The sequence below is a fragment of the Myotis brandtii genome, unplaced genomic scaffold, assembly GCF_000412655.1.
Source record: "Myotis brandtii unplaced genomic scaffold, ASM41265v1 scaffold670, whole genome shotgun sequence".
NCBI classification, from domain to species: domain Eukaryota; kingdom Metazoa; phylum Chordata; class Mammalia; order Chiroptera; family Vespertilionidae; genus Myotis; species Myotis brandtii.
In genome coordinates, this window is record NW_005370611.1 from 2,751,586 (window position 1) to 2,768,535 (window position 16,950).

Consider the following 16,950-nt stretch of genomic DNA (forward strand, 5'->3'; position numbering starts at 1 on the left):
CCATCACCTTGATTTTGGCCTTGTGAGACCCTGAGTAGACAATCCAGCTGGCCATACAGTGCCAGACATCTGACCTACAGAACTATGAGCTTATAAATGGTGTTGTTTTAAGCCCTAAGTTTGTGATGGTTTGTTACACAACAATAGAAAACTAATATATCTTTTCAATACAAATAAATGTCCATTTCCACAGACGATATTGACTCTCAAATATATATTAGGTAATAGCCTTAGCCTAAATTCTTGCTAATCACCCTACCTCACTCTAATTAGAGGGCCTTACTATACAGTTATGGCACTGCCCTAGATAATAGGTGCTCATCTCACAGGGACATTTCTGTGATCCAAATGTCCTTTATGAGACACATTTTTAAGATTCAACAATCACTTGGGAATTGGAACAACTAACTATGAGTGAGATATTACAATTCTTAGAGGGTAACATTCTTTTCTGGTAGAGTTCAGGTACATGAACTTTACACATTCTTTTTCCAAACAAGATGTAGTTACGTGGCAACTTATCTCTAATTCCAACGTTTACCTTAAAAGTTGCACAGATTTGAAAAGAATCTGTATAATAAAAGCCTAAACGACCATTATGGCGGAACAACCAGTCGCTATGATGCGCACTGACTACCAGGGGCAGATGCTCAACGCAGGAGCTGCCCCCTGGTGATCAGTGCGCTCCCACAGGGGGAGCGGCCGCTCAGCCAGAAGCCAGGCTCACGGCTGGTGAGCGCAGTGGTGGTGGCAGGAGCCTCTCCTGCCTCTGCAGCCAGCGCTAAGAGCAAGGAGCCAAGCGGTAAGGAGCCTGCCGCTAAGGAGCAGCGAGCTGAGCAGTAAGGAGTAAGCAGGTAGGTGGTAAGGAGCAAGGGATCTCGCAAGAGGGATGTCCAACTGCGAGAGGGCATAGGCCAGGCTGAGGGATTCCCCTCCCCTCCCCCCGACCCCAGTGCATGAATTTTCTGCACTGGGCCTCCAGTAGTCTATGAAAAGAGTGCCATATGGAAATATCAATCATGAAGGAAAAAAACAGATGAAACAGGAGAGACTGAGCAAGCAGTGGGAACCCACCATGTTCTTGGCAGTTAGGCTAAGCCTTGGAAGGCACAAGGCAGTCCTGATAAAAAGTCTTCCTACATCCTGTGCCCCTGAAACCATTGCTTCTCAAGAGTAGGGGTGCCAAGGAATGTAAACCAGTAGCAAGACCCACCCTAACGGTCTGGCAAACCAGGAGCAGAAACACAAGACTCTTTCACCTCAACAAATATTTATTGAACGGCTGCTACGTGCAGCAAGGAACTAATCTGGCCCTACTGGGGACACAAAGATGAATAAGGCAAGGCACCTTTGACATCATGTTTGAGAATTCAGCACCACTACCCCTGTACCCTTGCAAAAAAAAAAAAAAAAAGTAAATGGAAAAAGGCAGAAGTAACTCCTCAATTCCTTATTCTTTTCTAAGTGTAAACAAAATGGTATAATTTGATTTAAAATAAAGCTTTTTAAAAACTTTTTTTAAAGGCAAAAATTTTAAGGTAAAATTAAAAACACACACAACTAAAGAACAAAACCAACCTGGTCCTAATCTCCCCTTCTCCTTCACAAAATAACAATTATTCACACCATATCCTACTCTAGGTTTTTACTAATATCATTTAACATTTTTGTCATTTTGTCTTTTAAAAAATTGTACCAACAAAGACCATATTGTAAGCTCGCAAAGTAGACCTAGCACACAGACGTGCTATAAAATTCAGAGGAAAGCCAAACAGAAAACCTTCAGACAAGGTTTTTCTTGTGGACAATTCTTGTTCTCTTTACACCATTAGATGCAGAATTTTACACTCCATTATCAAATATTCAGCGAGCCAAAGAAACTTTCAAGTCCTCAAGACAGAGAGAAGGCAGGCCAAACACAGACTTAATATAAAAAGTTAGTCTAGAGATGTGAAACAAAGAACACAAGACAGGAATGAAAAGGCAAGAGCATGAAAACAACTCCAAAGATGTAAAAAATCACAAGAAACAATGGAAAAATATCCTCGGGTGAGGATTAACAAAACAACAACCAAAAAAAGCAAAAATCACAAGAAACATAAATGGGCTAACAGTGACAGTGTAAAGATAGAAGTTATCATATTGATTTCTTAAAAATCCAGTTAAGCCCAGCCAGCGTGGCTCAGTGGTTGAGCATCAACCTATGAACCAGGAGGTTGCGGTTGGATTCCCGGTCAGGGCACATGCCTGGGTTGCAGGCTCAATCCCAGTGTGGGGCGTGCAGGAGGCAGCCAATCAATGACTGTATCTCATTGATTTTTCTATCTCTCTCTCCCTCTCCCTTCCTCTCTGAAATCAATATATATATACACTAGAGGCCCAGTGCACAAAAATTCGTGCACTCTGGGGGGGGAGTCCTTCAGCCCAGCCTGTGCCCTCTTGCAGTCCAGGACCCCTCAGAGGATGTCCATTGCCGGCTTAGGCCTGCTCCCCAGGGGGATTGGGCTTAAGCTGGTAGTCAGACATCTCTCTGGCAGCCCGGGAGCCCTCGGGGGATGTCCAACTGATGGCTTAGGCCTGCTCACCGTTGGGAGCGGGCCTAAGCCGCAATCAGACATCCTTAGTGCTGCTGAGGTGGCAGGAGCCTCCACCACCACTGCGCTTGCAGCCGTCAGCCCAGCTTGTGGCTGAGAGGAGCTCACCCTGTGGGAGCACAATGACCACTGGAGGGCAGCTCCTGCATTGAGCGTCTGCCCCCTGGTGGTCAGTGTGGTCATAGCAAGCAGTCGCTCCTGGTCGTTCTGCTGTTAAGGTCAATTTGCATATTACCCTTTTATTATATAGGATATATTTTTATCCAGTTAAATGCCTTTGTAAGCAACACCATCTAAAATATAAGTACCAAAAAGGTTAAAACTAAATGGATGGGGGGGGGAAATATGCCAAGAAAATACAAAACAAAAGAGAGGTGGGATAACTATGCTAATGTCCAAACAGATTTTCAAGAATAATTGGTAAAATTCAGGTACAATTTACATATAATAAAATCACCCTTTTGAAGGGTGCAGTTTAATGAGTTTTAACAAATGTACACAATCATGTTACCATCACTACAATAAAGACATAGAGCACTTCCAATGCCCCCAAACATGTCTTGGTACTCCTTTTTTTTTGAGAGTTTTTTTGTTGATTTTTAGAGAGAGAGAGAGAGGAAGGCAGAGGGAGAGAGAGAGAAACGTCAATGTGTGAGAGCAAAACATAGATCAGCTGCCTCCTGCTAGAGGATATTGCCCTCTATGTATCTGTCTCATACTAGATGCCACAGTCCTTGATGTCAGGGACCATTTTTATCTTTTTCTCACCACAACCTGGCTCAGAGCCTGGCATTCATGTTTGTGGAATGAATATTGCCTTAACTGCAGATTTCTGCCTTACTTCCTCGGAGTTCATAAAAAGGTCCTCACCAGCTTTCTGGTGCACACCATACCTCTCTTCGTTCATGGAGAAGAAATGACCAATAAATACCTATGAAATAAACAGACCTGAACAAACAAATGTATAATCTATAATAATAAAGGCATAATATGCTAGTTAGACCGGACATCCTTCCGGACAAAGCCGTGGCGGTGGCGGCCGAGGCAGAGGCAGTTGCCGTGGGGGCGGGGCTGAGTCCCTTGCATGAATTTTGTGCATCGAGCCTCTAGTAATGTATAATGTGTATTTCAATTAGTAAAAACTTAGTTAATTAGCATATAAAGGAATGTATAATTAATCCCCATGATTACTTTTCAATAGCTGCTTTGAGAATGCAGCAGGGCTCTTATCCACAGTCTCAATCCTATTCCATATAAGCCAACTGCTCGGAAGAGAGTGCTGTAAGCTCCTGTGAGCAGGGACTGTGTCTTAGTTATCACTGAATGAACAAATGATTTACACTTTTCCTTTCCTTATTCCTTTCCCTTCCCCAGCAATCTTAAGAGGCTATAATAGCCACTTTAAGTAAAAGCTGCTGAGTGGAAGGCCCAATGGAAACTGTAAAAGGTGTTTGATTGAGCTTCATGCTGACATCTCCAAATAACTGCACTTCCAAATCAAGTAGCCTTGAGTCATCTTAACTGAAGGAGTCATTGGTGACCAACAATCACTGAGAGAATGGCCCAGTGCCCGGAGGCTCGGTTCCCTTCCCTCCTTCACAGTGAGCTTTACTTCCCAATACCCCTTGGGCCTCCCAGGACTCCCAGCAGTGTTCCCAGCAGAATCACGCCTGGCTGAGTTTATTTTTCTTTCCTTTCTGGGCTAGGCTGTCTGCAGACACAGCTGAGGAGCTATTTAGAGCTCACCAGAGACCTTGGGGTTCTATAAGTCTCCGAGATTACACCTCTTTTAAATCTTCAGAAGTCACTAATGCCAAGGAAAGGGAGTCAATAAATGTGATGTGTTTTCATCAAAGCAAGACAAAAAGGAAAAGGGGGAAGGAGGGTGCATGAAAACTCATAAGAAGTTTTAAACTTTTACATGTAACAAAATCACTGGTTTGGGTTGGGACGAGCTTGTTAAAACACAGATTCTGATCAACACTGGCCAACACTCACAGCTGATGATGGACATAGACAAATTTAAGGCCTCCAGTCCTTCACTAATCACACATGCACACACATTCATGCACATTCACATATACTCCTATGCAAAATAACTGAAATGCATACAAGAAAATTAGTCATAAAGTCCCTACCTACAGCTTCTTCACCAAGAAGCTCAACTAGACCCTAAGGCCCTGCACGAACCACAGACAATGGACAACAAACTCTCTACAAACTCCTGCCCCACTCTCTCCCGTCTTCCCCTCGCCACTGATTTCTTCTCACTTCCGTAGTTTTCAGACCTATTAATGAAAAACTGAGTGAACCTAAAAGCAAATTCAATGCATTCTTCCACTTTTTTGTACCATTTCCCTGTATGACTTTGGAAAATCGACAGGGATTCTAGACTGAAGAGCTAGTTATTCAAGCCGGGAGAAATCTTAAGGCTGAGCTTAGAGGAGCAGCATCACTAGGAGACAGGCCTATGGCTTCCATCCGTTAGTTGATTTCACCTTCACTTCCTGATTTCACACAATAACTGGGGAGAAGGGAAAAAGACAGGTGGCGAAGAATCAGCAAACGACAGCGGGACTCTGATATCCTGGCTTTCCACTCTTCAGACTGGAAATTCACAATCACTTCTAACCTAAAAGTAACTCCGAACCCAGCTGGCAGCACCAGCACGGATCCCCTCTGCTGGGTTCTTTTTGCCTCCACGTACACCCTACTCCAGTGATGGCGAACCTATGACACACGTGTCAGAGGTGACACGCGAACTCATTTTTTTGGTTGATTTTTCTTTGTTAAATGGCGTTTAAATATATAAAATAAATATCAAAAACATAAGTCTTTGTTTTACTATGGTTGCAAATGTCAAAAAATTTCTATATGTGACAGGGCACCAGAGTTAAGTTAGGGTTTTTCAAAATGCTGGCACGCCGAGCTCAAAAGGTTCGCCATCACTGTCCTACTCCCAGCTTCTCTAGTTCATGCGTTAGCTGCCTCCACAAGTCCCTAACAACAGAACATGGACAACCACCTCTCTGCAAACTCCCACCCCTTTCTCTCCCCGGTTTTTTCCTCTCATTTCTCCTCTCTGAGCTTCTCCAGCACTCACAGTTTTACGTGCCTGTCTCACATACAACGTGTACAACACGAAGACGGGGGAAAGCGCTCCAGGCAAGCCCTGTGCAATGTGTGCACCATACCAGGCACACATTATTCGATCTTCAAAACCTGAATTGACTTAGGCATGGTTCCCAAAGCCAGCCCTCATTCCAGCAAAATAAAATAAGTACTGGGGAATTATTAAAGGGTGTGGTGGGTACTCCCCGTGCCAACTAGCACACACTCTCCCAGGGGGCTCTGCGATAGCACTCTCCGCTGCTGGGATAGGAACACGGGCTGAGGACACAGGGCAGGATGGCACACCAACAGACAGAATCCTCGGCATGCCACGTCAGCGCCCCACTCCAATCAACCAAACGGTGTTAGAGCAGCCCTCCCATACCACCAAGATTAGTGCTGTTCTGACACATGATCTGGCAGTGACCAGCTTTCCTCTGGAACCCATTCCCCCACCTCCCAAACGAAAGTCTCAGGCCTGAGATTTTTAGGTGACAGGAATGCAAGGCCAATGTGGAGCACCAACTCAGAACCATCAGCTACACTGCTACACAGAGAAACGGGGCAAAACAGAAACAAGTGGTCATTACTGAGCCTGCAGAAAGCCTAGGTTCTGAAATCTGTCTGCCTCAATAGCAAACAATTTCTCCATCGTAGTTCAGCTCTCTGAGGTGGGTATGTGACACTTTTTAACTTTTCTGCTGTGAAATATACCATGTAAACAAAAGAATACATTAAATACACATTCCGTTTAAAGAACAGCAAGATGAACACTCGGGGACCCACCGCCCAGGCTGAGAATTAACATTCCCAGCTCCTCTAAGTTTCTGTGTGCTTCTTCCTCATTATACCCATTCCCACCTCCCCAAGGATGACCATTCTCCTGAATTCAAGGCTCATTATTCCCTTCAATTTTTTATAGTTTTATTACCTATGAAGGTATTCATTAAAAAACATATGATTCAACTTTATATTTTCTAATTTTATATAAATTTACATCATACTGTAGATTTGTTTTCTATGACCCGCTTCTCTTGCTCAATGTTATGTTTCTGAGATTCGACCATGTTAATGCAACGATCTTGCACCCATCTTTACCTCGGGACAGTACTTCATTATAGGACTATACAGCAGTCTATGCTGTTAACTCTTTCTTTAATCAGACAGACCCACTGACTATGTACTAATGCAGTCTGCCTGCAAATAAATTCACGCCCTGTGAATTCTTGGTGGTTAAACCACGCTGGCTTCCATGTGGCAGACCAGATGATACAATAACTGGCGCTGTTTCACTCGATTATTCTTTTTGTTGTTGTTGCTAATCCTCACCCGAGGATATTTTTTCCATTGAGTGGAAAGGGGGGGGAGAGACAGAGAGTGAGAGAAACATTGATGTGAGGACACGTCGATTGGTTGCCTCCTGCACGTGCCCCAACTAGGGCCGGGGATGGAGCCTGCAACTGAAGTACCTGCCTTTGGCAGGAATCAACCCCCCCCGGGACCCTTTAGTCCGTGGGCCGACGCTCTAACCACTGAGTAAAACTGGCTAGGGCTCATTCGATTATTCTTAAAGACTGGACAAGATCTCACTGAGAGATGGAGCTTCGAGGCCTTGGTCAGCAAGCAAAGGTGCTAGATGAACTTGGGTAGATGAACACCTACGGTAAAGCCCTCACTCCGTTCCAGTTCCATGGCTTAATAAGGCAGGGGGGGAAGAGGAGAGGAAAACATTGCTTTGACATTGCAATCTTCACCTTCACGGCACATCAGAGCACCTTTGATCATGGTGAATGGCACCCAAGTCCAAGAAAAACCTACCCTTCAGACAGTGAAAGCTAAATATTTAGTCTGGGAGGCAGCAGACAGAAGTCCATCATTCTCTCTGCCCTGGCAAACCAAAGACAGCAGAGGATTGCCCTTGAACCCTGAAGGTTTGATTCATCACCCTCTTAACTGATGTGAATGCATCAGCAATGCCTCACTTCCTGGGTTGGGGGGAGGGGGAGAGGGGTGCAACAGACAGTCTCCAGAGCAAAGAAACCCCACCACTGTCACTGAACACTCCCAGTGCGCAAGGCCCTCAGACTGACACACCTCATCTCAGTTCATTCCTGCAATAACCCCATGAGACAGGTAATATCCCCCTTTTACACCTGAAAAAACTGATGCACCAAGAGGTTTAGTGACCTACCCAATACCCCACAGCAAGTTGTACTGGGAGGACTCTCATCCAGTCAACTGCCCTGCTACCTACCCCCTGTGTGTGCACACTGACCAGCAGCTATGAGGAAAGGGGTTCCTAGAGACACAGAAGATACTGCCTTCGGGTGATTCTTTCAAAGTGCTTGCTGCTGAATGGGAGCAGGTTCCATGTGAACACAGAATAGACGGCTGAGGCTGCAGTGGCGAGGCAGACGGAGGAGGACACCCATGCGGCTTATAATAGCTAGAAGGCGCTCTGCCCACCAATAATGAACTAGCATTGACTGTCTACCACATGTCATTGCAAAAATGCATCTGGCTGTCTGTTGAAGTCTGCCTGCTGTTTTAACAGTCAACAATCCTCCACACAAACAACAACAAAGAAGGGCTAGCGGGATACAGCGTATGAATTTCAGGGTCTCACAACTGGAGAACTTCAGAGAACAATACATAGGGCCAGAACTTAAGTCCAAACTTGTTAAGAGCTGGACTCTGCCTTCCCGCTCCAAATAAGTGTATCAGTTGTTTGACACAAAATGTCCAAGTCAGCTGCAAGGCCAGAGTGGTAGTGACCGGTGCCAAAGCTAAGAAGCCATCACTCTGAGGCTGAAATGCTGAGGTGTTCTCTCGGCCAATACTCGGCACCGACTCCTCTGTTTTCTCTAGTTCTGGGTGCCCATCACTCCTTGGTGGACACAGGTTTGCCAGTTATACTGTTGGTCCTTAATGCTATGAGACTTGAATATTTATCCAACCTATAAGTCACCTAGTGAGTCACAGAAAGAGGCAACTGGTCTTTAGAGCGTGGGGGATGCCACTGCAGATGCTTGGAGAAAAGCAGACAGGGAAACATACCCTGGCTTCTAATGACGCTACAGACAAAAGCCCCAAACACCCAACCCTCTCTTGCTTCTGACACTTGCCAGGCTCAAAACAACCAAGTCCAGAGAGGCTGATGGCTGTCCTCAGAGGAATCTTTCCAGCCTCTGTGGGTATTGGCTGAAATCATAAGGTTTCTCCGAGCATTTTCCCCCACACCCTGGGACTTGTTTGGGAAGATTTTGCCAGTTATTTGCCTACTCTCCACCGATTAACAAGGATTTACTGTGGTTCTTCTCCTTAAAATGTCTGGGGATTTTGTACATTGTAATAAACAGCCCCTCTCCATCGCCCTAATACACTTAAAACTATTCTTCTGCCTGGGAACTCAGTTACCGTGAAAATGAGTTTGCATTAACCCAGGTGTAAGATGGGAATGTAGGTAAATAAAATTTAAGTCATCCGTGATATGTATAACAAGTAAAATATAACTCAGACTCGAAGGACGGGAGATCTTAACCAACCCCCCAGAAGAGAAACAGAAAACGTCACATTACAAAGCAGCATTGCTCTAAGCATTTCTCTGTGTATCTTGGAAGGGTAACCGTGGCCGCTGCACCCGATGTATAAAAAGCAGTCAAGTTCTGTTCGCCAGTTCCTCTTATCCAAATAACCATTAGCCAGTTCCAATCTTCGACAAGCGACCCCTGACCCTTCCGAGAACCCTCAGTTTTGTCCTCCCCTCTGGGCCTCCTTAACACATGAGGTCAGTTATAAGCTCTCTGGAAATGTCCACCAGTTTCTAACATAAATCGTTCCTTGCCACTTGGCAGCGTGTTTTCAATGGCCCTACCCATCCTCTGGGCTCCTCCTCATCCACAGGGGTCTTACCGGGATCTCCCTCCAAAGCAGTTGGTGCTGGGGGACTGGTGCCGGCTCTCGGCAGTGACAGCAGTCCCGCTGGATTCTCTCGAAGGTGGCTGTGATCCTAGAAAGGGGATCCATCCCAAGAAAAGACAGAAACGTTGAGAAGCTCAACCTGTGCTTGAGATGTGGCTACAGCACAGAGCTCCCCTGTGTGTGACAGTTACCCACCACGTGGGACTCAGAGAGGCGAGCAAGCTGCAGCCGCCAGCACGAGAAGGAACAGGGGCAGTGGGTGAGATCTGATCAGGGCCACGAAACAGAGGGGCTCAAACCTGGGAAACAGCTCTTCTTCTCCAAGACCTTCAAGAATGTCTAAGGCACTTACACCACGAAACAGAGGAGCTCAAACCTGGGAAACAGCTCTTCTCCAAGACCTTCAAGAATGTCTAAGGCACTTACCAGCATGTTGCCTTACACAGCACATGAACTTCGGCCATCCACGTGAGGCAGAGAACAGATGCTGACCATGCAAAGTGGGGGCAAGGAATTGGGGCATTTCTCCATGTCACAACCAGAGGACTTTTCTCTTTTTTTTTTTTTCCTTTCTTTTTGTTTTTAAATATATTTTTATTGATTTTAGAGAGGAACAAGGAATTGGAGCATTTCCCATGTCACAACCAGAGGACTTTTCTCTTTTTTTTCTCTTTTTTTTTTTTTAATATATTTTTATTGATTTTAGAGAGGAAGGGAGAGGAAGCGACAGATAGAAAAACATCAAGGTTGAGAGAGAATCATTGATCGGCAGCCTCCTGTATGCCCCACACTGGGGATTGAACCCGCAATCTGGGCAAGTCCCCTGACCGGGACTTGAACTGTGACCTCCTGGTTCATAGGTCAACACTCAATCACTGAGCCACACCGGCCTGGCAACCAGAGAGCTTTTCAAAAGCCAAATCAAATTCAATTAAAAATCAAATCATGATACTATTCTGCTAAAAACCTTTCCTTAGGATGGGGTTCAAAAGGATTTGAACCCCAGGCCTTCAAGGCTGTGTGATCTGAGCTGACCTGCCTCTGCGGCTTCACCTCTCACCACTCTCCTTGCTCCCCACAATCCAGCCACCCTTGCCACCTCTGTTCCCACACAGGCCAAGCTCACTCCCACTTCTGAGCCTCTGCACATGGGACCCTTCCACCTCTGACTCGGCCACCCCTTTATCCACACCCCCACCTTGGCCTGTCAGAACTCCTCATACTCCAGAGGTCTCAGCTTCCCCAGAGGAACTTTCCGTGCCCCTCCCCCAATTTAGATGAGATCCCCTAAAGTAGGAGATTTCATACTGCCCACTATCTTTCCTTCATAGCTTTTGTCACAATTATAGTTACACAGTTATTTGTGCATTTACTCGTTTGATGTTTAGCATCCCCTGCCCCCACCGAGTAAATTATAAGCTCCTGGGAGTAGACACCAAGTGAATTTTGCCCCTGCCATCTAGCTAGCACCTGGTCCAAGATCTAGCACATACTAGGTGCTCAATTACCTATACATGTGCTGTTTTCCTCCACGCACCAAAAGTACACAAGCACCATTCGGTCCAGCTCAGGGAGGATTCTCAAGTCAAGGCCCAACCATTCCCCAGGTGCCCTTGAATTAGAATTCCAATTCCACCCCCTTGAAGCTATAGAAAGCCTGTTTGGGGCCTGGAAAGTCCCTTAGTTACATCACATTTGACAAGAAAAATTATGGAGAAATCCAACCCATTATTTCTGACTTCATGAAATAATTTCCTGCTAGATCCAAGGTGACTAATTTCAGATTGGATTAAAAACAAACAAACGGCCCACATTCAGGGCAGAGCGGGAAACACTCTTCAAATTCCCTGCCCCTGTCAGTATTTTGCTAGTATGAATCTCTAAGACACAGAGTCCCCTTTCCCAGCAATAGCATCTCATAAAAGACACCCTCAAAGCTCGCCAGGAAGGTTAACTGCATGGGGGTGAGGAAAAATGGGCCCCAGTAACATGTAATAAAGACCTTCTATTGTCCAAAGCCCCTGTGGGATGAAAGGAGGTTTTTCTCTGCTCTCAAACCAAACACCACACTTAAAAGACGACACTTATTTTGGTCCTTTGTCGGAAAGCTGTCCTTGTAAAATCATGTCACGATTTTGATCATGCTTATGGACGCTGAAAGGAATCAGGGCTAGCTATGGGCCAGGGCTGGCTGAGCCGTACCCAAACCAGGGACCTGGAAGAGAACCAAACTCTGGGCACCTCCCTACCCCCCCGCCCCACCCCTGGGGAGCAGGGCAGCACTCACCGTCTGTCACGGCACTGCCATTAGGCACACTTCCCAGATCAACAGTCGGCCCGTCCAGGAAAATTGTCAGCTCACCGCCCGAGACAACACCGCCTTTGTTCTCCGTCTGCAGGTTCAGGGTCAGCTGTGTGTTCTCCACTGTTGGACACAAAAGGCAACGCGGATGGGAGAAAGCAAATGCACCCGGAGTTAAGATTCTGGAAGTTGTAAGCTCCCACTTCGCCTACTCTGGCTCCCCTGGCAACATTTTGCCGCAGCTTCAAATCTGCCTGTGGCATGGGAAACAGAACGGGAAGGAACATGTCTAATTGTCACTGTTGTGAGGCTGGTGGGGAAGGCTGTACTCTTCCTTTTCTAAACATGTTAGGATATTAGGTTAACTACAGAATTTCTACATTACTTGTTTGCTTATACTTGCAGGACCATAAGGAAAAACTAGAGATACTGAAGGCGTACAGAGGAAGAAAGTAGTTCCTTCAAGCAGTATCCCTCTACCCATATAGAGAACAGTGGCAAAAAGAAAAGACACAGGTCAGAAGACCCTGAGGGAATATCTCAGGAGTCATCTCTAGATGAACAATTTCAGGGGCTTATTCTTTTCTTATTTGCATTAAAAAGTGTGGTTGTTTTTTATTTTCAACTCTGAAAATGTTTCACTTTGAAATAAGGAAAACATTTTTAAACAATAAAAGTTCAATACAAGCAAGTCAGCCCCATAGTCATATGACGCGGGGTTAATCCGGGAAGGGGAGACCACTCGACACCTGGCTCTGTCACCGAGGTAGGAAGGCAGCTCACATTCACAGTTCCCAGAACACTAGGTGGTCAGCCCTGTGGGCAATCAAGACGAGCTGGGAAACCACAGCAGGAAAACAGAACAGACTGGCACGAGGCAGGCGCCCCAAACCCTAGGTGGGCTGGAAACTGCTACACACACACCCCGACCCCCACCACCAAGCTTGGCCACACCGTCCAGTTCCTGCTCAGGAACTGTAACCTCCAGGTCAGGGCCGTTCAATAATCACCGGAGACAGCAGCGTGTTTGAGGATTTCCAAAGGCTGTGCAGTCCTTCTGTGCCTCCCCCACATCTCACAAAGCCAGACCAGGAAAATGCCACGTACTCCAACCTCCCTCCCCACCCACCACCCACCACTTAATTTTATCTCTTAGTTGCTACTGTATTATTATAAGCTACCTCACTGGTTTTCTAGAACAAGGCAGGGTATCTATAATAATAAAAGCGTAATATGCTCATTAGACTGGACAGCCACACAACCTTCCGGATGACCTTCTGGATGAAGCCAGGGCTGCGAGGGCTAAGGCAAGCCGCCGCTGCTGCTGCTGGTGCTGCGAGGGCCGAGCCCCTTGCACGAATTTCGTGCATCGGGCCTCTAGTGTATAAATAAGTATCTCCAGGAGCACTTCCTAGAAACAACCTCCCCCAGTGAAAAAGCCTGCCCCAGATTTCTCTAAGGAATAGACACAGTTCTTTAAGAACTTAGCAAAAACAAAGTCTGGATCAATTCAAGGATCTAGTATAATAAAGTAGAAATCAGTTACCCTGCAGGTTTTCAAGTTCTCTCCCTTCCCTTAACCTCTCTTCCTGTAACGATCTCTGTTTGAGTCCATTGCTATTTTCAGTCAGTTTCACTGAGGGGCTTACTCAAATATTTCCATAAAATAACACGTGTAATGTGGAAACAAGTTCCTTCAAAAGTCTGGGCGTGGGGAGAAAGAACTGAGACCTACCCTGTGCAAATTCAGTGATGCCATGAGGAAGCCATCAGACATCCAGAATATGGGATATCTATACAGTAACTGTCCAGGAGTCTTCAAAAAGTCAGTGTTGTTAAACATGTTTCTTTCTTTTTTTTTTAGAAATGGGATGTGGCAAAGAGATTCTTCTAGATTGAAAGAAACATAACCCAAATGCAATGCGTGAATTCTGAGTAACCCTTGGCTTGAAAAAAAATATTCTGGGGGAAATCTGCATGAGACTGGATATTAAATAATGTCTGAAATTACCATTAATTTCCTTAGGTTTAAGAATGGCACCATGGTTTTACATATAAATGTTCTTATTCCTGTGAGACTCACGAGAAGATTAGAATGATATCTGCACTTAGTCTTAAATGGTTTTATAGAACAGGCTGAAGTTTTTAAGACTAAAGTGCCATGATATCTGCAAGTTACCTTCAAATGGTTCAGGGGAAAAAATGCACATTCCCACGGGCTCGCACGTATTGGTTAAACAAATGGGGCAAACTGTTAAAAAGGGTTGGGTCTCAGTGGAGGGCATCTGGGTGCTCATTGTGTTACTCTTTCCATTCTTTTGCATGTTTGAAAATTTCATAATAAGAAGTTGGGAAAAGGTTTTCACTTAATTGGCAAGGCTATTAAAAAATTAAACCTCTGAGAACAGAACACCCCATTATTCTCTTTCTTTAAAAGTAGCTGAGCCAGGGGAACCCTACAATGCATAACGGGACTAAAGGAGCCATTAGCTAATTGAGTGACAGACTGGAGCGTACAGGGGAGGCTGAAAGGAGCAAGTGTGGCTGGAAAACATATACTGGAATCTTAACTATAAATAGCAGCGTTAGCCACTGCGCCTCGGGGCCCTCAGGTTTCACTACAGCCACGCGGACAGCTCTACAAAGGGCCTTTCTCTTCAAGCATGTCTTCCCACTACTGCCTTTTGAGGCACTGCTCAAAAATCAAGAAACCGATGAAATAAATCGGCCTAACAGGTCGATTTCCATCACTAGAATCAGGTCTAGGAAGCTCACCAGCTACTCTCAGCCTCGGCAGGCCCAGCTCTATCTGTGGCCCCGCAGTTCACATGTGTGTACAGAGCACCTGCTATTCTAGTCACAGAGATTCGACAGGAACAAACAAAGAATCTGTGCTCGGGGCTGTTTGTTTCTAGTTAGGAGAAACAGGCAATGAGCAATGGTTTTTGGTGGTGTTTTGTTGTGTGTGTGTTTTTAAAGTAAATTGCATAATCTGTTAGGTTACAAATGTAGTAGGAAAAAATGAAACGAGGCAATAAGTAAATTGCATAATCTGTTAGGAGGTTACAAATGTAGTAGGAAAAAATGAAACGAGGCAAGGGATGGAGAGTGCCCGAGGTGGGAGGAGGGTTCGGGGTGGTGAGGAAGTCTCGCTGGGAAGGTGACAACTGAGCAAAGACTTAGAGAAGGATGAGGTTGGGGAAACCATGCAGGTATCTGGAAGGAGAATATTCTAGGCAGAAAGAGAAGGGAGCACAGAAGCCCCAGGTGAGAGCATATCTAGCAGGTGTGAGGAATGGCAGGGAGGCCGGGGTGGCTAGAGGAGACGAGGGAAGAGAGCAGCAGATGAGGACAGTGGGTAAACAGAGCCCACAAGGAAGGCCTTGGAGCCCTCGAGAGGTCTGTGACGTTGACTCTGTGTGAGATCAGAGCCCATTGGAGGGTTCTGAGCAAGGAAGGGACATGATTCCCATTATAACAATCACTCCGGCTGCAGGAGCAGCAAGGGCTGAAGCAGACGAGACCAGGCAGGAGGCATGACGATATTCCAAGTGGGAGCAGATGGTGGCTTGGGCCAAGGTGATGGCAGTGTCTTCTGGGAACAGGGTGCCTAAGGGAGACTCTACTTTGGCTTCCTTCCTAACACACGTTAGGGGGGCTGATGGCCCCCACAGAGCACATCAGCCAGGCCCCACAGTCTCTTGGAATCAAAGCTTTGGGCAAATCACAGGCAGGGACTGAAAAAAAGAGCCAACTTAAGAGCATGGATAGAGGAAGTCAGATTCAATTACAACCAAATGGAACATATATAATGAAAATATTCCGCTGGCAAGAGACTTCAGTTCCACCGAGAACGCCAAAGTCCTGAGCTCATGCTAACTTCAGCAATCAGCAAGCACACTTCTTCAGTTATGGGACTGTGCCCTTCTGTTCTGTTCTAAGTATCCACTGGTAACCAATACCTTGTGATGCTGCTTTATGGAGGTCAACAGACAGCGGTAGGGCTTGGATATTAGAATCCCAGGGAAACGAATTTGGAAAATCTCAAGGACCATGCCAGGAAATCGCTTCAAAAGCTGCCATACCGAGACAGACAAACAGACACTAGGTGCTTCCTGATGGAATCACACATCACCTCATCAAAAAGGGGGGCGGAGGGGGGTGGGGGAGAGAACTCTACATCAGATCAAGCCTCTAAATCTACCTATGAGTTTATAGAAAACACAGAGGGACAGAGGAACGTGCTAACCCACAATTCAGCAAAACCCCAAATGTGGGAAACTACAGGACAAACCATCCAGTTCCTCCAACAACAAATTTAAAGGGGTAAAAAAAAAAAGAACTCATCAGCTAAAAGAGCCTTAGGAGACAGTTCGCTCTTATTTGGATTCTGATTCAAATAGACCAATGGTGGGGGGCGGGATGGGGGGGACTATAAGACAACTGGGGAAATGTGAAAACTGAGTATTTGATGATACTAAAATAATTCCCATCAAAGTTTTTTTTTAGCTATGAAACTGGTATTACAGCTATGGTTTCTAAGAGCCCTTACATTTTAGAGATACGCACTAAAATATCTGTAGGTGAAACATGTCTGGGATTCGCATAAAAATAACCCAGTTAGGTGAAAGAGGAACACCCATTCCTCTCAGGGCTGTGGAGCTGGGTGGCAGGCACGTAGGGGTCCATGGACTATTCTTTCCACTTTTTTTTTTTTATGCTTGACATTCTCTGTGATAGTTTTCTTTCAAACCAGCACACCCTAGGCACAGAGACTATAAACTAACTTAAAAACTTACAAGAATTCAACAAAACTTATACAGTTTTGAAATACAAAAGAACAAAAAATATATCAGTCAAGATGCTTAGGGAATAACTCTTATTTTTCCTAACTTCAAAGCCTCAGATTTGCAAGTGGCTTCAGGTTAATAATTTCCTATTGGGAAGAGCTGTTACGTACAACAAGAATGAGTAATATTTTTTTAGGAGTTACTTTTTCCCTTTCTTGACTTGAACTTTTTC

General features: G+C 45.5%; 1 protein-coding gene across 1 annotated transcript in view; it reads right to left on the minus strand.

The window, feature by feature from the left end:
* WWP2 (WW domain containing E3 ubiquitin protein ligase 2) overlaps positions 1–16,950 on the minus strand; it is a 104,743-nt gene that overhangs the window by 61,038 nt on the left and 26,755 nt on the right. Inside the window, exons 5-6 of the mRNA XM_005881192.2 lie at positions 11,914–12,051; positions 9,618–9,714 (exon numbers count right to left, since the gene is read on the minus strand). Coding sequence (XP_005881254.2) covers positions 9,618–9,714; positions 11,914–12,051 — 235 coding nt within the window. The remainder of the gene's footprint in view (positions 1–9,617; positions 9,715–11,913; positions 12,052–16,950) is intronic.